The sequence below is a fragment of the Sinocyclocheilus rhinocerous genome, unplaced genomic scaffold (assembly GCF_001515625.1).
Source record: "Sinocyclocheilus rhinocerous isolate Xijiao unplaced genomic scaffold, SAMN03320098_v1.1 scaffold2146, whole genome shotgun sequence".
Lineage (NCBI taxonomy): Eukaryota > Metazoa > Chordata > Actinopteri > Cypriniformes > Cyprinidae > Sinocyclocheilus > Sinocyclocheilus rhinocerous.
The window spans coordinates 288624-312263 of record NW_015623444.1 but is presented as its reverse complement, the minus strand read 5'-3'; the positions used below and the strand labels follow the sequence as shown (position 1 = coordinate 312263).

The 23640-nt window shown below is 37.6% G+C and overlaps 2 protein-coding genes across 4 annotated transcripts in view; both read right to left on the bottom strand.

Moving 5' to 3' along the window:
- Positions 1–3330: 3330 nt before the first annotated feature.
- On the bottom strand, positions 3331–4478 carry LOC107740895 (uncharacterized). Its single transcript, XM_016553470.1, has one exon. It carries the CDS (start codon positions 4298–4300, stop codon positions 3629–3631), a length of 672 nt encoding a protein of 223 aa, XP_016408956.1. The 5' UTR covers positions 4301–4478; the 3' UTR covers positions 3331–3628.
- A 2338-nt stretch (positions 4479–6816) lies between these two features.
- LOC107740684 (synaptopodin-2-like) overlaps positions 6817–23640 on the bottom strand; it is a 20488-nt gene continuing 3664 nt past the window's right edge. Inside the window, exons 1-4 of one of the 3 annotated variants that reach the window (XM_016553222.1) lie at positions 23227–23341; positions 12854–13005; positions 11604–12322; positions 6817–10909 (exon numbers count right to left, since the gene is read on the bottom strand). In XM_016553222.1, coding sequence (XP_016408708.1) covers positions 7143–10909; positions 11604–12322; positions 12854–13005; positions 23227–23334 — 4746 coding nt within the window. In that variant the 5' untranslated portion in view covers positions 23335–23341 and the 3' untranslated portion in view covers positions 6817–7142. Of the gene's footprint in view, positions 10910–11603; positions 12323–12853; positions 13006–23226; positions 23342–23640 lie in introns of those variants that run through there. The other 2 variants (XM_016553285.1, XM_016553361.1) reach the window with 2 other exon arrangements.

The window sequence follows — 23640 nt, the reverse complement described above, 5'->3', positions numbered from 1 at the left end:
ATTTAATTATTGCAGCCTTGCGTCATATTCTGAGTTGCTTTTAACTGTTTTTATTAATTTTGAGAAAAACTAAATCTGTTTTTTTTTTTTTGTGAGTGAGATGAATTAAAGCATGTTCACATTTATTCTAGAATTAAAGTACCATCTTACTCCCGATTTCTCTCGACATGGGCACAGGAGAGCTTTCAATCAATAAATGGGAAAAAAAAGTAACTGGCGTTACTTATTTGAAAAAGTAACTCAGATATTTTCTTGTAAATTAAAAAGTAATGCGTTACTTTACTAGTTACTTGAAAAAAAGTAATCTGATTACGTAACTCGCGTTACTTGTAATGCGTTACCCCCAACATTTACATTACCCTTACATTTCACTGCTGGTCATATATTCTCTATATAACCATGTATGTGACAAATAAAAAATCTTGAATCTTGAACTGGGGCTAAGTATACTTAATTGTACTTTTGGTATACTAAACTAGCATACTGAAAGTCTGCTAAATTGGAATGACTAATTTTGTGCTTAATGCGCTTTAATTGTGCAGAAGTAGTGTTGAAGTCCAGTTAAAGATATACTGAAGTATATTTGATTGTGCTAAAGTGGAATCAATTGCACATTGTACACTTTAAATATCTTGCATTTAAAGACCGATATGATACAAAGATCATACAATCCTCATCAATATGCAAAGCAAAACTGAGCCACTATGCAGAAATTCGAAAAAGACGATGACTAATTTCATTGTGTATATGAAGTTAGATGGTTTTGTCCAGTATTCTAACTCCCTCGTTTCCTTCATCCTTCCCATAAAGCTCAAATAAACCTGTCACTCCCAGATACAGTAATGTGTCATGTAATGTGACATAATCAATAATTACACCGCAGATGTGAGGAAATACATTTACAGTGTGTTGATCACTGGTAACCTTGTACTGTTATAAGCATAGTATACTACTACAGATAATAAAATATACTCCTAATTTATGTATATTGTTATATAGATTCATACTTATTTATATTGGGGAAGTCGTGGCCTAATGGTTAGAGAGTCAGACTCGTAACCCAAAGGTTGTGGGTTCGAGTCTCGTACCGGCAGGGATTGTAGGTGGGGGGAGTGAATGTACAGCGCTCTCTCCCACCTTCTGTGTGTGTGTGCGCTTTGGATGAGATAAATGCAGAGCACTAATTCCGAGTATGGGTCACCATACTTGGCCACATGTCACATCACTTTCACTTTTTTCACTTTCATATAATATAACTGGAATGGCCGACACTGACTATAATTTACATATCCCAAACAGCAGATTAATTGCAGAAGCCTATTTTGAACAGGGTTCAGTCTTCAATGTCAGCTGCCACATAGTTCAGTTGTATGACAAGTACAAGCTCAGGAGTCGAGCCAAGCCATTATATAACAAGACAGCAACTTGTTACAGACGGCTGGACTGAAAACCACTCTCCCTCAGGCTTGATTTCTCACAAAATATGCAACGTACTACATTTTTGCTCAAAAACTCCCCAAAGAATTCAAAAGACGACTACAAGCGCTGCACTTTTTAACATGTTCTTTTAATACAAGTGCAAAGCATGGTTTTATTTCAGAACGTGGAGCTGCAGAATGTATAAATCAAACAGGTCACTGAATACTGAACTCCTCTCTGATGCACTTGACAGTTCAACAAATCTTTTGGTCTCTTGATCAACATTTTATAAATCAAACACGTCAAAGTTTAGCTTGCTGATATCCTTCATGAAGAAACATTCAGTCACAGAATAAAGAAATAAAAGTATGAACAACTCGCAGAGTAGAAATGACCATCATTTTTAAGTGGATTGAGAGCATGCATTGTCACAAATGAAACCTCACAGACAAAAAAAGTAATTTGTGACAACATTCACAGCACAATACTTGTAAGGAATGTACACTTCTTTATTTATTTATTAATAGCAAAACGGAGATTGAATTAGTTGAAGTGAATCTGGTGCAGCAGGGCGTGTGGTGAAGGGTCAGGCCGGGTCACCAAAGAATGATTTAATCTTTTAAAGTGAAGCTTATGTAACAAGTACGGCTGTTACTGATTCAACAGTTTCTGCGTAATAGCTTTGTAGCACACAAACAAAATTAATTTTAGAATCACTACATCACTACAATCGAGACATCCCCATTATAGTATTATTTGAATGCAGTAATTTCAAATTTGCTGTTAATTTGTGATTAAACAAGCTGAACTGTCTCACACTAGCATTTACATTATGTACTATGAAGATGTATGTTTTGTTATTTCTTTAGCATGTATCATGCACAATCACTTTGCCCCATTCATTAGTGTTTAATTTTAGAATCACTACATCACTACAATCGAGACATCCCCATTATAGTATTATTTGAATGCAGTAATTTCAAATTTGCTGTGAATTTGTGATTAAACAAGCTGAACTGTCTCACACTAGCATTTACATTATGTACTATGAAGATGTATAATGTTTTGTTATTTCTTTAGCATGTATCATGCACAATCACTTTGCCCCATTCATTAGTGCAATACTTTAAAACTGAATGCATGACCCTTGTGAAAAAGAAGTGCACTGGTAGTGTGCTTCAAATCTTAATTTTTTTTTTAAATTGTACTTGCAGATATAATTAGTGAAATAAAAGGCCACTTAAGTCTACTTAGAAAGAGTGCATGTTCATGACTGTGTTCCTTAACACACTTAAGTACACTTTTAAGATAGTCCTACTTACTTGGGTCAAAAAAGCATTTTAAAGTTCAGCTAACTGCATTTAATAAAAATGTAATCTACATGTTCATTTAATTTCAATTAGCATGCAGTTAGGTGTCCAAAACATTGCATTCAGTTTGCACTTAAGTATATATATATATTTGCACTGCATATTATTTCCATAATAAGTACTCTTTTTAAAAATATGGGTTACACTTTATTTTAAGGTGTCATTGTTACAGTGTAATTATACATTTAAGTACTGAGTAATATTAATTAACTACATGTACTTACTATATGGTTAGGGTTAGGCTTAAGGTTACTTGCATGTAATTATGCATAATTTTTTAAAATTATAATAGTAAGTACATGTAACATGTAATGGCCTTATATCAGTGACTTAAACATTTGAGTTTTTCACTAACCACGCATAAACGTTGCTTTCTCAAAAACACAATCATGCTGCTCACATATTATTGTAGCCCAGTTTGTGCTGAATACAGTGCAATCAGACTTTAGCCATTAATATGTTTATAAGCAACTGAAAAAAAGTACAAATGTCAGGGCATGTCAAAACTTCTCCAGGGCCCCAGAACACCCTCAGAGGGTTAAAAAAAAGTGTTACCAAAATATGCTTAAATGTACTTCTTTTTCACAAGGGGATGCATATTCACTGATCACAATGAGTGATTATTGTAAGCAAGCTGTAACACTAATAATCTTCATAAACTTAACTTCTCGTATCATTTTCTGACTTTCATGGACCCTCATTGAGCAATATCAACTTCTCTGTCTTTCTTGTTCAATAGTAGCCATAATAATTTGACTTTACTCACTTTCCAGCAATATTCATTCCTATTTGATTTCACGTTCACTTACATACTGTATAAAGCGCTTCCCGGCTCTCCTTCAACGTCTCCAAGTACTGCTATCTTTGGCTTTATAGAGTCTCAGTCTTTGAGGCCCCATTTCTTTCGGATCGGCCGGTGAAGGCCCAAGATTAGCCTCTGTCATTGACCTTTGGGGTTGTCTCAAGGGTGACCCGTATGGGATGGGACCAGCTGGTGCCGACGCTGTGCTCTTGGTTGGGGACAGAAAAGTCAGAGGTGATTGACTTAAACGGTCTTTTTGGTTTTTTGGCGGAGGTTCATACGCGACCTTTGCCTTCCACTCGGCCGGAGGCTCGGGTAAGAGCTTACTCTTAGCGGCATAGCGCAGGTTGGAGGCAATGGACTGCTGAATGTCCAGAAATGTAAAGGCTTCATCCACGAGCCCCAGTGGGTGGCGTGAGGCAGCTTCCCAGGGGGTGGGCGGCTTGTGACCCCTGTCTATCCGGGCGGTCTGTCCCACTGGTGGCCGAACGGAAACAGTGTGGGATGAAGGTCTGGGTGATGGAGAAGATGAAACCGACCTGGGGTTGAGACCCGCTGCTGAAAGTCTGACCGGTGGTGACAAGGATGAGCTCCTAAGCGCCTGAAATGAGCAAACAAATTCATTTAAAACAGGTGGCAATAAACAAGTCGTTGTTTCAAAACACTTTTCAAGGTTCACTGATATATGTGCGTGCAGGCACAAAGACATTTTCCAATCAGGTTTCCACAAGGAATGAACTGAGTGACACTAAACAAGAAGGGCTGTGCTGCCACCATCTGGTTATGATATGAACCTGCAGGGCACGTATTACTACAACTCATTTGATAAATCAGATTTTGCAGGATGTGTAAAATGAGCATTTAGAATCAAATGTGATGTTATGAGCTAAACAATACTCGGCGACACTTTATTTTAAGGTGTCCTTGTTACACGTTACATGTACTTACTATTATAATTGCAATACATTATGCATAATTACATGCAAGTAACCCATAAGCCTAACCCTAACCATATAGTAAGTACATGTAGTTAATTAATATTATTCAGTACTTAAATGTATAATTACACTGTAACAAGGACACCTCAAAATAAAGTGTAACCAAATACTCTAATGATAACATTATTTTTAGTGAATTTGTAGTATGTTTGTAGAAAAAAATTCCAAGTTGACCAAGAACAATGCATGTGGAAAAATATGTATTATATGCGTTAAAAAAAAAGATTAATGTATTTATTTTGTACAATAAAAATGTAATGTATTGTTTTAAGAAGCCAGTAAAGTGTTAAATAAATAATAGCTTCATTATTTACAATTTTAATACCAGACTTAATATTGACAAATATGACAATCATGTAGATGTCGCACATTTTTTATTTTTTCTCTGATGTTTTATAAAAACATAAATGAATCAGTCTAAAGTGATATTAAAGTGAAAGGTGCCGTAAAGCAAATCATGGGACCAGAGATCACATTTCTCCAAATATAACTTCTGCAGCAGGCCTTGAAGGGCATTCATTCATTCATATCATTTCCATGTCTTACTTAGCTCCTGAAAAGTATGATGCAACACGGGCCCAAATTTAGAACAATACTCATACTCCAGCTTGCCATTTGACATTCTTATTTCAGGCTTACAAATTATTGATTTTTTCCATGCAGACAATAATTACTCTCATGCATATGGGACTGAATAGGATGTAAATAAAAATAGAAAATATAATTTCATATACACCTACAAAAATATTTGGATTTATGCCATCTAAAATGACTTGTTGTTAAATGTAATCTACTTTTTATTAGGAGAGACTAATCACAGATAACTGTATTTACTCATAAGTAACTGTATTTACTGTAAATACTAACTGTATTTACTAACGGTATCTATTTATGAATAATGATAGTTGCCAATATTTTACTTACCTTATTAACTGACAAGGAATCTACTACTAAAAGATAAGGAAAATGATTTTCAAAAGGAATATGAAAGCAGAGAATAGTGAGAGGTGCAAAAAATGCATGATTGTAGAGATGGAATTGAGTGAAGTACATGCAAAAGCAAACAAACAAAACTGAAGACAGTAATTTTAATGGCACTGTGGTACATGTTACAAATAGTGTTCTATGAAGAAAACATCACACAAAGAAATGAACAAAAGACAGCAAAAAAAGAACAGAATATAGCAATCAAACTAAAAATTAACTCGTTGACTTCCTATATCTGTTTTATTTGATGTTGATGTTTCTAGTAGAACTGCTGAAAAATACTGAAGCAAACTAAAATTTCCCCCTCAAAAATAAACAAGAAGTTACACAAAATCTACTTATTTTCATAAAACGTAAAAATTAAGAGCTCTCCAACTATGTACCAGCTGTTAAACATTAAAATATTGACACTATTCAACCTACTTGAAAAAACTCACATACTGAGTACATTCATTTCTTCAGTTATGAAGAAAGTCTGAAACATTACTTACAATTTAGAAATATAACAATGTTTTTTTTTCTCTGAAGGTGAGAGATGATTGAATTTCACTACATAAAATAGTCACCTTAATACATTCTGTCTCTGTGTTATATAGTATCTCCTTGCACTGTTGGCTCTGCCAGAAGTTGTTCATACACTGTTTACTTGCATATTCCAACTATCATAAGACTGTTCATGTATTTATTTCTGTCTGTCCACTGAGGTGTTGTAATATGATTATATAGTGTTGGTTTGGTTTTAAGGATTATATCCTTAAATTCTATTGCAACTCATTTACTCAGTAGCCCTCAGAACAGACCATTATGCATTTCTGTCACTTTTTCACCTGTCCAAATATTTCCCTCATTATTAAGCATTCATGTTTCTCTTCTCAAACTCAATCAACAATGATTCCCTTTGACCAAAATTAAGTCTAAGCTGACTAATGGCGCTTTTCCACTGCATGGTACGGCACAGTACGGCTCGGTACGGTTCACTTTTGGGGGGTTATCCACTGGGTACAGTACCTGGTACCTGGTACTTTTTTTAGTACCACCTCGGTTGAGGTTCCAAGTGAACCGTACCGTTACCAAAACGTGACGTATAAACTCTGCTGATCACGGATTGGCCGGAGAGAATCGTCACTAAGTCGCGGCAATAGAGGCGGCGCAACTATAACGACATGTGAATAATCCCGCCCACTCTAAAGCGGTACTGAACTGCAGTGGAAACACAAACCGAGCCGAGCCGAGCCGTGCCGTGCCGTACCGTACTGAGCCGTGCCGAGCCAAGTCGTACCACGCAGTGGAAAAGCGCCATATGTACATTCTTGTCTTACCTGTAGCAGGCCATGTCTATAAAAATATTTGTATAAAGTACTTGGCTGAGCATTCTTCTGTAAAAACACTATGTGATATAATTCTGAAATATCTATGCGCTCTTCTGATCTGTTCTGGCAGATCTTAAAAGTCGGTTGTTACACAATATTTCTGTTTGGAAGTAAGCTTCTGCTCTACATAAAGTATCTGGATCATAGCTTAGTTGTCCTAAGGTAAAAACACTGGAGAAAAATCACTATAACATAACTATTTTTCAGGAGTGCTTGGCTTCCACACCTGGGCAGCACTCTTCTTGGCTGAAAATTTGGGCTTTGGAGCAGCAATAATACTGCCTCCTGAGGCAGAGTCAGCCCTTGCTGCTACTGGGTAAGATGGCACAACATAAGAACTAGGGGCTGGTTGGTAGGACAGTGAAGGTCCAGCTTGATATACTGGATTAGGACCTGTCTGGTAAGAGGGTGGGGAGGGCTGTTGGTAGGGAGGGCTTGGTGCTTGTTGGTAAGGATTTACAGAAGGCTGTTGGTAAGCTTGTGGGGGGTTGTATTCTTGTTGATATGGGACCTGTTGAGGATGTTGTTGATACGAATTTAGAGCAGGCTGATATGTATTAGAAGGGGGTTGGTGGTAAAGACCATCTTGCATAGGTGACTGACCAGCCATCCCATAGGGTTGCTGGGCCTGTTGTGGCATAAAACCATAAGGGGGAGGATCTTGGTTATATGCCATTTGCTGGTTTTGATTTGGGGGACCTAGTGCTTGAATTTGGGCCTGGGCCTGAGCTTGAGCTTGAGCCTGGGCTTCATCTGCTTTTTGAGCAGCAAGCTTTTCAGCTGCCTCCTTTTCTGCAGCAAGTTTCTCTGCTGCTGGGCCATAGGTAAAAAGGGAGGAATTCAGCTGATAGGGCTGATGCTTCATGACATCAAGAACATGAAGAGGTTTTGGGGCAGGTTTTTGCTTATCTTTGTTTTTGTTCTTATTTGCTGTTGAAGGGCTAGAGGGGGGAGGCTGCTTGATAGCACCTGGTGGATATGACGGTGAATGAATTGGATTATATGCCAGTGGCGGGGGAGCCCGGCAATTGGGTGAATATTTCCAGGAAATTGGCAAAGAAGGAGAAGGTGAAGATGGTCTTGCCTTATTCTGCACTGTGGTAGAGTCCACAATGTACTTCTCCATTCTGGATTGCCTCTTGGCGAACAGTTCAGCTCCTTTCCCTCTCAAGGCTGGCATCTCAAATGCTGACCCAAAACCACAGGGGGACATAGTACTACTTTTTGGAACAGGAGATGGCGCCTTTGTCCCAGTGGTATATGAGTTCATTCGTCGTGGAGGAGTGGGCTGAGAGCTCCGAGCTGGACTATGTGGCTTGACTGGTTGGGGAGGTAATTTCTGGGATTCATTTTGGGCAATGCTGCTAACTGAACTCTGTTGGTGTTGGGGTGCCCAAGCATTTACAGCCGGTTGAGACTGAGATTGTGGTGGTGCCCACTGGCTCACAGGTGGCTCGAATGCCTGCTTTTGAGGTTTCGGTTCCCATGGAGGATGAGCCTGAGGCTGAGTTGGTGGGAGTGGCTGAGCCCAGGGAGGCTGAATTTGATTCTGTGCAGGTGTCCAAGAGTTCATTGCTTGTTGAGGATGTTGAGAAGCAGGTTCTTGTCCCCACTGTGGATGTGGTTGGGACTGGGCTGGCACTGGTGGCCAAGGATTCATGGGTTGCTGCACTGGTGCTGTGGGCTGAGGTGGAGGTTGAGTCTGCTGAGCCCATGGAGTTTGTGCTTGAATTGGGCTCTGTGGCTGAGTCCATGCGTTTGCAGATGGCTGTGTTGGCTCTTGCTGTTTGGCCTGAGAGACCCAAGGTGGTTGGGGCTGTGACTGCCTCTGAGGTTGAGTCCAAGAAGTCTGTGGCTGTTGTTGAGGGGGTGATGCCCAATGTGTCATTAACTGGGATTGTTGGAACTGTTGTTGTTGGGTCCATGCTGGATGTTCCTGAGCTTGAATTTGATCTTGTTGCCAGACATTGATAGATGGTTGTGCCGGCTCATGTGGCTGAGACCATGGAGCTTTTGGGGTTGACTGATTTGGACTTGGTGCCCAAGAATTGATTTGGGGCTGAGGCTGTGGTTGATGTTTGGTTGGGGGTGAAGTTTGAGGCTGTGTTACCCAAGAAGGCTGGGATTGTGTTTTAGAAGGCACTTGTACTTCTGGAGGACCTTGAGACTGTGTCATCCACTGTGGCTGTGTTTGAGACTGGTTATGAGATGGGACTTGCAATTGGACCTCATTTGGACCCCAAGTACTTACTGGAATCTGCTGATGACTTTGGGTTGGAGCTGGATCCCATGATCTGACAGATGGGTCTGACTGCGTAACAGGTTGTGCGACAGGAGCAGAATTCATTTGCGGCTGGGGTTGTTTCTCATTCCAGGTTTCTGGTTGCTGGTTCAGCTCCATTTGGGATTCTTGTTGTTTCCAGGCATTATCTGGAGGAAGCTGTTCAGGACAGTGTGAAACATCATGGGATTCAGGGGCCAATGTAGGCTTTTCTTCAGACAACTTTGAGGCCCCCATTTCAGGGGCGGGGGCAAAATCAGCATCAGCCTCTAGGACTGGAGCTTCTGCAGGGGCTGGGACACTGTTTTCGGTTTGCTGTGGGATGGGTTGGTCAGTAGTTTCTTGTTGAATAGACCATGGGGGAGAAGCAGGGTTAATGTGAGGTTTAGGAGCTACCGGTGGTGGAATTTTGTGTTTCGTCTTAGGGGACTGAAGAAAGTTGCAGGCTTCAGCTCCTAAGCTTAAATAATCTTCTTCTGGGCAAGACTCAACACCTGCCTTCTTGTCATTCCTGTTAAGGAGATTCAACAGAGCAGGATTAGGTGAGACCTTGGGAGACTCCTTGAAAGTGAACATAGGCTTATTGGCACTCCTCCTCCTTGTATCTTGCAAGATACCAGTCTTGATAGCAGGCACAGATATACGCTCATCACGGGAAGCAATCTGTTCACCTTGTCCCAATGAATACCCAGACTGTTCTTGATTGTCTGCACTTGATGAGGAGGAAAATGGAGCAGCCACTCTATTCTGAACAGAAAATGGTTGGGCACTCCTGTTTGTGACTAACGGCTGCATTTCGTTTGGCATTTGCTGATCGAACATGCCATTCAAATGATGTGAATACTGTTGCACTTGCTGTTGTTGGCAGTGTTGTTGCTGATTGTATGATTGCATGTGTTGGTATATTTTTTGTTGCTGGTAGTCTTGCTGTTGTTGGTATTGTTGTTGCTGGTGCTGGTATTGTAGCTGCTGCTGGTATTCTTGATACTGCTGCTGCTGCTGCTGTTGCTGTTGTTGTTGATAGTACTGTTCTTGGTACTCATGATATTGTTGTTGCTGTTGCTGCTTTTGTGCCGATAAACTGTGGTGTAGATTTACATCCATGTAATTCGGGGTCTCTTGTGCATGCATATAAGTCTGCTCCTCCATGTGTTGGTATGTTTGATGTGTCTCAGGCTCCTGCACCGCTTCAACAGGTATCCCCTTACGTCTCATCTCTTCATGTTCTGCTACTATGTCATCCATGCGCTGTTTGCGCTGGGCAAACATGAGGGCTCCTTTCCCCTTGGTGTCAGGTAGTGCATCCATACCCTGCTGGTTGTCAAGCTTGCGCTCTATCTCAAGTAATCCAGTATCCCAATCAAAGCTCACAATGCTTTTCTGGCCTGAGGCATTGGTAAAGAAATCCTCGTCAATTTCTGTTTCACTTGTGGCTAAAACAGTGAACTCAACAGTGTGCTCCTCTTTGTCGTCTTCGTCGTCCTTATAATCTGGCTCGTCCTCACCAGTACCGTAGCTTACAAGCGTATACTTCTTGGCCCTCTGTCTATGCTTCTTAAACATCAACACCCCCTTGTTATTAGGGTTGGGGGCAGGAGCCGACAGCAGGAGAGCAATGCGCTTGCATTTGGACTTGGCCTCTTTCACTTGCTTCTCTGAAAGGCTCTCACTGCGCCGGAGCCCTAAGAATGAGAAAATGAGAAGTTTAGGTTACGGGTAGAGAGTGAGGCGGGTGAGGTCAAAAAGAAGGGCTGTTGGTTGGTCCTGGTGGCCTAATTCACTGAACTGTGTATGAAGCATATAAATAGCACTGTTATGTGAGCAGCCAGTAAGTCATTTCATATGAGAGGACTTGAACTGGGAAAATGCAAGTATTAACTGAGAACCCTGTAGCTAACTAATTTTTAACTATTGTTAAACCAGATGCATAATTGTGTGTTATGCATCTGAATATACTGCATGCACTTTAGAACCCATTACTGCTATGGTGAATCATTGCTATGTTTTTTTTTATCTATCTATCTATCTATCTATCTATAACAAACATTTGATATTAAAAGTATTACTTAAACACTTATTCATGCTTTTGCTCACAAATCATTAAATATATACATAATACAGATCATAATACAGTAACGCAATAAGTGACAATAAACGGGTTAAAAAGAACCATACAAACTGGACATGAATTGCGTTTAACTTTTTTTAAACTATAACTTTAGAAATGAGAAGCGCAAGCAATCCACAGCTGACTCCGTCAGTTCGCTGATGCTATATATAAACCTAAGCTTTTAAAATAAGAAATTATTGCTATTGTTGAAAACAGATACTATATCACACTATAAGAAGAAACACTGAAAATCAGATGTTACTTACTGGCGTGCCTTGCCCGGTGCTTGTTGGGCTCGTTGACCTCCCTCTCCGATTCGGAGTCCCACTCCTCTGAGGGAAGTCCAAAGGACACAGATGAGGAGGTGGGAGCTTCTTCAGTGTGCCCTCCTTCTTCCCCACCAGAATCCAACCGTTCACTGGCCTCTACCCCCTCCTTTCCTAAACTGCTTCCAGATAACTGCTGCACTGTCACCTCCACCTGTCCTGTCAAAGCAGGGGGTTTGCTAACCAACACACCCCACTGACCAAGTGGTTGCCGGTCTCGACGGGGTATGTAGAGGGGGTTACCTGGAGTAAATGCGGTGGTGGTATAGTTGACGCTCTCATCCGTCTTTCTTTGATGGATGTCTCCCACAACTCCACAAGCACTGCCTAATGCAGTACAGTATGGCTCCTCCAGGGTGGTCTTGGAGAGCGAGAGCTGCAATTCCACCACAGAGCCTGGAGTTACATCCAAACTGGTGTCTCCATCACCCTGGGCATTGGTGCCTCTACTATTATTCCTAGAAGCAGGTATTTGAACTTGGGTCCGAACCAATCGAGTCCTCGCTGGACACTCTCCATCACTGTCTGTCTCCCCATAATATGCTTCATCCTGGGACTCAGAGGTGTATAGTTCCTGTGGCTCATGAGGCCTGGATGGAGAAGGGATCCGAAAAGTGGTACTAACCATTTCAAAGCTCTCTTGAGGTGGACTACAGCATCTAGAGGGAGGAGATCATGGTAAAATCACATTATTTGCAGTTAATCCGTCCATTTTAACACCAAGACTTCACCAAGCAAATCATTTATCGGAAATGAGAAAACTACCTCAGTTTTCAGTTACCATTGGGGTATCACTATTTGACCATTTTATTTTTCTGTGAATCACATATTAATGTCTTATTAATCTAAATGAATCTTGGTAAGAGATTCTGTTTTTGATTGCACTGTGGGTGATTTAGTACGTGTTTAGTATTTCAAAGGTCAAGACAGGCATAAACAAGCCATTTAATGAACTATACTATAAAACTGCAAATAACTGTACAGTTTAATGCATGCATCACAATTTGTCGCATCTGGTCTAGAATGAGTGACAGAAGAGGAAGAGAACCTTTAACACTTCTAATATGAAACGAAAAAGCGATATCATTTTTGCCTAAAAAACCTTATTGCACAAATCAACGATGTAATGCATTGAAGGTAAACATGCAACCAGAGTGCACCAAAGAACATTTGTCCAAGCAATAAAATACCTTTTGACAAGCAGCTGTAGACAGTCAGCTGAGGCCTCAATGAGATCAATAGCGTCTGAGAGACTGAGGTTTGAGCAAGGCTTTCCATTCACTGACACCAGCTCATCATTCTCACACAATCCAGCTACGGCAGCGGGACTACCATCCTCTATCTATAAGATAGATAATAATCATGCATTCATTAAAGGGTAACTTGAGCAATTTAAAAAGACATCATTGAACATAAAAGTAAGGGTAGACATTGCAATGTATACAAAAAGTGCTTTCCGTAAAAGTATCATAATAGCTTAAGGGATAGTTCACCCCAAAAATGCACCCAAAATCATATACAAAGAGCTTATGAATAATCATAATTGTTGGGTGGAATATGATTTCATACACTAGAAAAGCTCAATTGACTCAAAAAACAAACAAAAAAAACAAAAAAACTCAACTGACTTCCAGTGTTTTTATATACTGTGGAAGTCAATGGCTACCAGCAACTGTTTGTCTCCCAACATTCTTCAAAATATCTTCTTTTATGTTCAACGGAAGAAACAAACTCATGTAGGTTTGGAGCAACATGAGGGTGAATAAATGATGACAGAATTGACATTTTTGGGTGAACCATCCCTTTAATACAGATTACTGAAAAGAGGACAATACATTTGATAATAAATTAATACATTCTCAGAAAAAGAAAGGCAAAAGCATTTACACTGAAAAATCAATACTTTTTTGTAAAACACAGTGTGAACATGTATAATACTGTACATGGATGAAAAAAGAACTATAAGCCCATCCTTGGTTAATAGACAGTGCATCTTAATTTAGACCAAGTGTCTCTAATTTACGCATCACAACAGCTGCATGTCAAACGACTAAACAGCCATTAGCCTCGCAAAGAGAAGCAGAGACACTTCAACATAAGATTTAATATCAGCCATCTGTAACTTTGAGGGCATCACAAATCAACTCTGCTATAAGGTCAAGTCATAAAGCAGAGCGATTGTTCGTTTAAGATTGCCGTGTAATTGTAGAGTCTCTCTGCTTGATTTAGCACATGGTATTATTGAAATTTTTATGCAGTAACACAAGATACAAGCTAGCAAGCGAACTGGAAATCTATATCGAACTGCAGATGAAATCTTTAAAGTGTCTTAATGGAGGATTCATGGAAAAAAGTAACAAAGAATAATTCAGTCCTCAGATGACCTTGTTTATTTGGACAATTTCATTACAAGCCATTCCCAAGTATAATGGCAGCATTATGAGAGCAAATCTGCCAGTGATAAATACCTTCACCTAAAATAAACTTCTTAGATAAATCATCAGAGATGTCATCCCATGCCTTCTGAGGTCATAACTTAAACTGGAGCAATTTCAATCAGGATTTGTGAGATTAGTTCCTCAGTATCACAGCTCATGTACACACAGCTGCTCAAGCCAGATGGAAAATAACACATTTGCATGTTTCATTTGTGTTGACAACCGAAAAGGCTGACCGAAACTTTACACAATGATGTACAATGATGATTTTCTGTTGCAGATAATGTGTACTCTTTGCATTTCAAAAATGTGGGGTAATATGTTTTTCATGGATTTTCACAAATTGTTTTTCTAAAGAAACATAAAATATACAATTACTCTTTGATTTAGTTGAATTAGTTTGGCATTAACTGCATTTACTGTGATCGATACCTGGCGACAGTAAGCTCAATTCGGTCCAGAAATTTGGTCACAGCCCCTCTTCGTAATCTCTAGGAGAATTTGCTTTTCTAGTGCATGAAATCATATTCCAACCAACAATTATGATTATTCATAAGCTCTTTGTTCATCTGAATCCCACATAACTGGAATTGCAGAAAACTACTGTTTGACAATGGAAAATTCTGGGAAAAGGGATATATTTTACAAATGTTATCATGTAAATAAGCTTTGTTACACCTCAAATTGTAAGCAAATTTACATTGATGTTAAATAGCATATATAGCTTATACGCATGCTGTTGACTGACAGTTCTTGGATCCAAGACAGGTGGCGTCTCCATCGACCCCAGGAGGTTAACAAAAGCTAACATTGTAATATTGCCATCTGTTTACTGATGCCCAGGATCCAAGAACTGTCAGTCAACAGCATGTGTATGTAAGCTCTCTATACTATTTAACATCAATGTAAATTTCCTTACCATTTGAGGTGTAACATAAAGTTTATTTACACACACACACACAGACACACACACACAGACACAGACACACTTACCCCTCACAGGAAACTTTGTGCATTTTTAGATTTTCAAAAAACTTCATTCTGTGTGATTTATTAGCTTGTTTACCCGTGGGGACCTCAATTTAGGTCCCCACTGTGACATGAGTCCCCATGAGACTGTGTGTATTCAGGTTTAAGTCCCCACCAGAATAGAAAAACAGGTACACACACACACACACACACACACACACACACACACACATTAAAAAACGACTTATTTAAAGCATATAAAAAAAAATCCACTGTTTGAAAACACTTTGACAATGGATATTTGCAAGGCCTGCTCCATAAAGAGTCTTTAGAGGACAATATAGTTCCCATTAATTACCACTAGGGGGCAGTGTGCAGTCAATAATAGACACCCCATTCAAATACATTAAAGTTATTCTTAGATGAAAAATAAACTACAATACAAAATATCTGACACTCACAAATGATCTGCAGAAAGTTTCTGTCTCCAGTGGCTTCTCTTCTCTTACTAAATATTTAGATAAAACTGTACGCCTACAAATATATGTCCAAACTGCACAGCACTGCCAAAGAGGAGAACATTTTTCATGAACACACAGCTGGGCGTCTGCAGTTTTACAACACATTATGGTGTAAATATTGTAAACAGTACGCGCTGATATTTCCTATTTAAACTCATTATCAATCTGGCCTAAATACGGCTCCTCAAACTATTATGTTGCACATTAACAATCCTTAACCAAGCCTTATAAAGCCACTGGCATGATGCCCAGTTTAAAGGTGAAGGTTCTTTAATTGAATAAAACCATGGAGCTGTGGGATTGTTATGAAGCTGTAGAGGAGATGGAAGAGCTCTGGTCACCGTATAAGGGCTTTTCAGAGGGACAGAGCCTATATAATCGCTGCTCAGATGGACAAGAGCCGGCAGATTTGAACACAAACCTCATCCAAAAAAGGAGGGGAAAAACCATCTAGCATTCGTACTTGTGACCACAGTACATCTGATTTAAACTTTAGGGGTGACAATTAACAGGACATTTTATTTTGAATATTGTAATATTCACCAATTGTTTTCTCCAATTTTGGATGAAGTTTGAATGCCTTACAGAATTCCAGCTGCTGCTTTTAACAGTGCATAAATGAATAACAACACTACATTTAGCAGATAAAAAAAGGCATACATCATTTAAACACTGAGTATACGTTTTACTTTATGTAAGGACACAACAGAAATGCAGCTCCAGCGTTTATGGTATTTGGCTAAATAAATACTGTAGATCTAATTGTTTATGAGAATACACTGTAAAAAGTACAAATGTGCAGTTGGTCTTCTGTACAAAACAGTATGCATAAATGTGTTAAATGTGCACTTGTAGTGTTCTTCAAAACACACACACACAAACACAAACACACAAGACAAGATGATATTTTAAAGAATGTTGGTAACCAAAAAGTTGCTGGTAGCTATTGACTTATGGAAACAAACCAAATAAGGGCATGGGAAGGCACATGGGGAGCAGGACACACACGAAACATGGAACAGAGTCTGACAATAGTATGGAAAATGAAAATATTATGAAAGTCAATTGGAACCAGAAACTGTTTGATTACACACATTTTTCAAAATATCTTCTGTAAATATCTTCATTTATCAAAATATCTGTGCTGTACAGAAAAAAGTAAATAATGACAAAACTTTCATTTTGGGGTGAACTATCCCTTTGAGAGGGACAAAAAAAAACAAAAGTTCAGCTAACTGCATATAATATAAAATTGCATCTGCTTTTTATTATGTTAGTCAACACATCAAAATAAGTGCACTTCTTTAAGGATTAACAAAAATGTAAAGATCAAGAAAAGATCAAGATAGGCTTTATTACAAAGTGCACTTTTAAGAAACAGTAGTAGTGACATTTTATTTAATTAATATTGTATTATCTGCAAGTGCAGTTTTTTAAATACTTTGAAGGCATGAAGTACACTACATGTGCACATTGAATACAATTAAGTGCACTTCTTTTTTACAAGGGACATGAAACACATTTTAGGTCATCTGACATTTATTTATTTATTTTTTTTTATTTTTTTTTTAGCATTAGGAGATTTACAATGTGAGGAAATCCTTTGTTATCAACACAATACATTTTAATAACATTGCAAACACGGTGCTTATACAGTTGCAATACATACTGTACTAAAAGAGTAAAATGTGCTTAAAGAGCCAAAATGTTATTTAATTAGTCAGTTCATGCAAGTGAAAAGGGTGAGTGTGTAAAGCTTGAAAAAGAAATTTTGCTTCGAAGAATCCATAAGCATGCGTTATTCAACACTTTGATTTTCTTTTGTTTGAAAGCAAGGCTGTTTGCATTATAGGGCATTTGTTTCTTGGACATTGTGATCAAACATTATTTGGCACGAAAAAGTGCATTTTAAATGTAACATTTTGGAAGAGAAATTCAAAAGCACAATTAGTTTTGTTCCCATAACCAAAATATGTAGTAAATGCAGCGTGCTGGAAAGTTCTCTCGGCTACTTCTGCCTCCTACAGCTTAAAGCAATTATCTCTCACTGTTTCCAAAAGACATTTCAGGTAAAATGAACCATGGTGGTCTAAAGACTGTCAGATTCCCATTGTTAAATATACATTAGCTGTAAATGGTGGACTTTCATATGAGAGTTGGGTAGCAGTTTACCGCAGCACACAGGAGTGAATCCAGCTGTAATGTTGATAGCTAAATGACTTAAGGTTAAGCATAACTCCTTACTACAGATTGCTGGACGCCTTCCATCGGTCTAACGGTTCATTATGAAAATGTTTTTGTACGTGCATGTTCAAAGGAGACTGTAGCAATCTGTACTTTTAAGGAACTCACATTGGGCTCTTTGTATAAGCCAAAAGATTCACGGTGTGCTCTAACTGTACGGCAGAATAAAAAAGCAGACCATTAGCAAACTAAAGACTTTTACCATTATAAATGCACATTATATATGAGAATGAAATATAAACATAACATACATGAATGCATAATATCCTTGTGAAAAAGCAATGTGCTTTTTAGCACTGAATGTGCACTTGCAGTGTATTTAAAATCTTAATAGTACATATTTTTTAAAAATCTGTATTTGCAGATAATGTAATATTACTTAAATAAAAGGCCACTTAAGTGCACTTCAAGAAAGACATTTTATGACTGTTTCTTGACACACTTGTAGACTTTTAAAAAGTTTTTTTTTTAAGGTACATTTTAAAAAATAGATTTTCTTAATAACATTCTGTTGTGCTTTAAAGAAGTACACTTTTATGTGTTGACTAACATACTAAAGCACATGTAAAGATAAAGTATGTTAAATGTACTAAACATCATTGCAGATTGCAAATACATTTAAATAAATAACATACAAGTTCTCATAGAAATGAGATTAAAGTCATTTTAATTTACCATAAATGCTTGTCAGTACATTCGGCAATCCAAACGCAATAGAACTAAAATGAAATTACATATAAAGATGCACATAAGTTCTACTTAAGTGGGTAAAAGCACTCAAAAGTTCATTTAATTGAATTTAATATACACTTAACCCATAATACATTTACATTTCATTAAAATTTGATCATTTAATTTCATTTAATTGGAACATGCAATTCTTTTAAAGTATATTATTTCCATAATAATTATAAGTACTGAACACCATGACCTCTATTATGTATCGCACTGAACAGATATTCATCATGAACAGTATTTCTCAGCTTCATGTCATGTTAGTTTTTAGGCATGTTTCTCTGCCGAGTTTGCTGTTAGTTGAGTCAGGTAAAAGTTATGTCTTCCAGATGACTTAGAGGAGCACGGGGTCACTCCACGAAGATGGAAGCACGTATCTCTCTCATGACAGCACAGGCAAATATTTGACCGCTCAGCTAAAAGTGTGAGCTTGCATATGTCTCATGTAAGCGTCAAGTCAGAAACTATACAGATCTAACAGAAAATTATCTGAGCACTCTAACAGGAAAAAAAAACAAACATTGCTATCAGGATTAATATTACGTAGTTATATATAATATTGGATTACTATTAATTAGGTTATTACTAATGAAATAGTTCACCTAAAAATGAAAATTTGCTGAAAATTTGCTCACCCTCAGGCCATCCAAGATGGAGAAAACATATACAGTATATATACAGTATATATATATATATATATATATATATATATAAAACAGCCAGATGAAAGTCTTAGATTTATGAGTCAAGGCTCTGTGGGTACACTGTATTACTCCAGTAGTGTTGTATTTTAAAGGTAGACTTTTAAAATTATAATGACACCAAAAACAGAAGCTTACTTTGCTGGTTATAGTTTTATGAGGGTTAAACTTGAGTGCACTGTAATATCATTACAAAAAGTCAAAGTTTGCCAATTAGGAGTTTGCCAAAGCTAAAGTCTATATAAGGACTGAAACCTTACTAATGGCTATTAAGGTTTTACGGAATTGTAAAATATGACTATATTTTGTGAATAACACTTTATGGAGCAACAAATAAATGATTTTTTTCAGCTGAGAATGACATGATTGCTTAACTACCTGTACACTGGCCAGGAACACATATTTCATGCAATATGCCCACTAGGTGACTTCAGACTCACGTCTAGTCTGTTATTGTTGATTTGTTGGTCAGTTCCACTGACTAGTACTTACCATACATATTTGAGCATTACTTTTGGTATGCTGCCAATTATTAGTTACATCAGTTACATGTAGAAGCAACCTGAACAAACGTATTCATATTTTATGTGAAGAGGTACTGTAATTTTTTTTAAAAGTTGTAAATAAAACAAACTTATGTTTTCATGATATCATGATAGCATGTTTTACAAGAAAATACCATTTCCTTCTTGAAATTTTCTTGTTTAATACAATGTGTTACGTGTAGTTTCTTTGTAGCTTCCTGTGACGTTTACTACTAATTTCTGAGTGAAAATGGTTTCAAAATCCTACACCAATTTATTATTATTAATGTTATTATTATTATTATTATTATTATTTTCATTGTAAGTTATGGTCCTTTAATCTGTGTGGCTTTCCTATGATAATAAAAACAAAATATATATTGTGTGTTTGAGTGGTCCAGACGCTACACATGTGATGTAAAAAGCTGTATGTATAAGAAATAACTTTATCATTAAGATGTTTTTAGCTTCAAATAATTTCTTCTGGTTAAAACACGAGTCCATATTACTGCAGAAAAAAAAAAAAAAAACCTCATCTAGCTGAATCAGAAATATGCACAGATCAAGCACCGTTTACAAGTGAAAAAATAAAAAACACTTCTACACAAATATGTGGGTGGATTTTGATTTGAGAGGACAACAGGAGATTGACTTTTTCCACTAGAGGAAGCATCCTTATGGATTATGGACTGTTGGTCAGAAGCAACAGTTTTAAGTTAAAAACGTCTTAATGATGGATTTGTTTCTTGTAAACATGCAGCTTTTCTCTTCACAAGACATTAACTGATGGACTGGAGTGGTGTGGATTACTTGTGGATTACTGTGATGTTTTTATCAGCTGTTTGGACTCTCATTCTGACGGCACCCATTCACTGCAGAGCATCCATTGGTGAGCCAGTGATGGAATGCTACATTTCTCCAAATCTGATGAAGAAACAAACTCATCTACATCTTGGATTACCTGAGGGTGAGTACATTTTCAGCAAATTTTTAGTTTTGATCAAACTATTCCTTTAATGTTAATGAAAATAATACTCGTTATTTATAATTCTGCTGTTACAAGAAAAGTTAAATTACAGTATTTTTCTGAAGTGGTTATACTGTACGTCCCCTGCTGGTCAACAGTGAAACTCACTGTGGTGACGATGACATCCTGACAGCTACACTGGAATGATTGATGGGGAAGTGATGTGATAGATGAGCATGATTTATTAAAACAAGGACCATATTAATCAAATTAGAAGAAAATAAAATATACACAAACACCAACAGATCTTTATCCATCCCGAGTGAATTTTAGAGTGCATCTGTTTAGAAGTTATTTAGCAGCATGTATGCTTCTTGTTTAATTATGCAGTCCTGATACATATATAATTTTCTGAGTGAAAATGGTTTCAAAATCCTACACCAATTTATTATTATTAATGTTATTATTATTATTATTATTATTATTTTCATTGTAAGTTATGGTCCTTTAATCTGTGTGGCTTTCCTATGATATTTAATAAAATAGCATTTGTAATGTTAATGTTCCCGGCAAATAAATATAAAATAAAATTAAAAAATTAAAAAATAAATAATGAAATACAAAAAATAATAAAACAACAACAACAACCATAAATAAATAAATAAATAATGAAATACACAAAATAATAAAACAACAGCAATAAATAAATAAATAAATAAATAATGAAATACATAAAATAATAAAACATCAACAAAAAAATAAAAAAATAAAAAAAAATAAAAAAATTCTTCAAATTCTATAAAATCAGCACAAATCTGTTAATTGTGAAACAATTAGATTGAATCATTTAAAAAGTAAGAACATGGTTTAAAAATGGCTAACTGTGGACCAAGAAAAATTGTACGAGATTTTGAAAAGAAAATTCTATGATATGAAAATTCTGTCATTATTTACTCAGCCTCCACTTGTTCTAAACCAATCAATTGACGGTAGCCATTGACTTCCACCAACATTCGTCAAAATATCTTCTTTTGTGTTCAGCAGCTTGAGGATGAGGATGAGTAAATGATGACAGAATGTTCATTTTTGGGTGAAATATCCCTTTAAGTATATTAGTATGTTGGTTAAAACTGTGTAGTCCAAATGAATGGAAATTCAATATGCAATTAAAATGCATAATCTTAAATATTAGGCCTAAATTGTTTAGTGTGCGTAATTGAGCATAGTGAAAACAGTGTGGGTTTTTAAAACTCTCTTTCTGCAAGCGATTCCATTTACCACTGAGCATAGAAACAGATATGGAAAACTCCCACTAAATTCTGAATCGCAGACATGCTAATATTCAGTACAACAGCACTCCTGCTAGCGCTATATTGCTTAAACATTTTACCCTCTTTTTAAATACCATATTTCATAGCCATGAAGAGCTTTTAAACGTGTTAAGCTGTTACATAAACAAAGCATTTAAGTATAAACACATGTCTCATGGGGTCAGAGACTGTGTTGACGGTGGTGCTGATTATTTCCATATAAATCATTATGAATACAACTTCAAGCATTCAAAATATGCGCATGTTCTAAGCTGACACTCGCAAAACTTGCTGATATAAGACGTTTTAGTAATTTGCACGTTATCCCTAAATCAAGGTTTCCTCTACAGTTAAAGATCAACTAATAATTCCAGCCGCTGGAAACTAACAGTTTAGATTCTTCTTGATATCTAGTGATGACAGATCGCCTGAACTTGGCCAACAAACTTTGTTAGCTTTGCTGTGACCATATAAGGACCCTTGCTCAAGCAGAGCCTGCGCAGCACAGATCTGCCTGTAAAATTCAGCTAAAGAAAAACAACTTTGCCAGTGAACATTTATCAAAACAACAGGCCAATCTGAACTCCGCGGGTGGCCACTAAGACATGTTGTCATTATGCAAGAATCCAACTCAACGTTCGTTTACAACATTGCCCAAGTGTCCAGCAAAGACAGTTAACCGTCGTTATTTAACTGTATAAGAGAACTACATTTATAAAAAACCTCAAGTTTTGACAATATAGGCCCAGCTTTGTGGTTACAATTATCATGCACATGTAAACTCAAATGAACATTAAACCCACTTTTGTCTAAGAACAAAACTTTCAAGATGCCTACATGTAACAAACTCAAGAAAACTTGAAATGAGCTGCTTAAGCCAGCCTAAGATGAGTTCCTGGTTGAATCTGATCCAAGCTGGTGTTTATCTGATAAACCAGTTGGCATCCTAGTTTGACCAGCTAAAGAAAGTGCCTAAAGACCAGAAAACCAGCAGGGTCCTTTGAAAGTGCATTTGTGTGTTTCGTTATAAAACTCAAACAATAAAACAAATTGGAGAAAGAGCCATAATGAAAGAACAGAAAGCAATGGATATTCATCCTCGTCACCAGGTACTATAAACTGCGTTATTGTTGAATCTTCATCAGTGGTCTCACCTCGAGCAGCTGGATTGGATGTTGAGGGTCTTGAGCGCTCTGGCTGAGTCTGAATCCCCAGGGCGCACCGCCGCGCAGCGTCACACACGCAAACTCGCCCGTGCCCATCCTCCTGCGGCTGTCCTCCAGTCTGAGAGAAGTCAAGCTTCTTCTGCGATATCTGAGGCTGCCTTCGGTGGGTGTAAAGCCACAACAGCTGGAGTCCGGCCCTCTTTTCGGCGTCATTCTTCAGAGACCATCCTGAGGAGAGTAACTGTTCTTTACTCAGGTTTAACCCTCAAGCATCCTTTGGGACAAATTTGGGCAAAATTATTTTATTTAAAAAAAAAAAATAGTTTCCTTAATCTGAGGTGTACAAGACGTGGCTACTTTTCCTAAGTTTGCCACCTGAACACACACACACACACACACACA

What these genes read in the sequence shown, in the direction of transcription:
- LOC107740895 (XM_016553470.1), bottom strand. Translation starts at nt 4,300, where the DNA reads ATGTCTTTGTGCCTGCACGCACATATATCAGTGAACCTTGAAAAGTGT.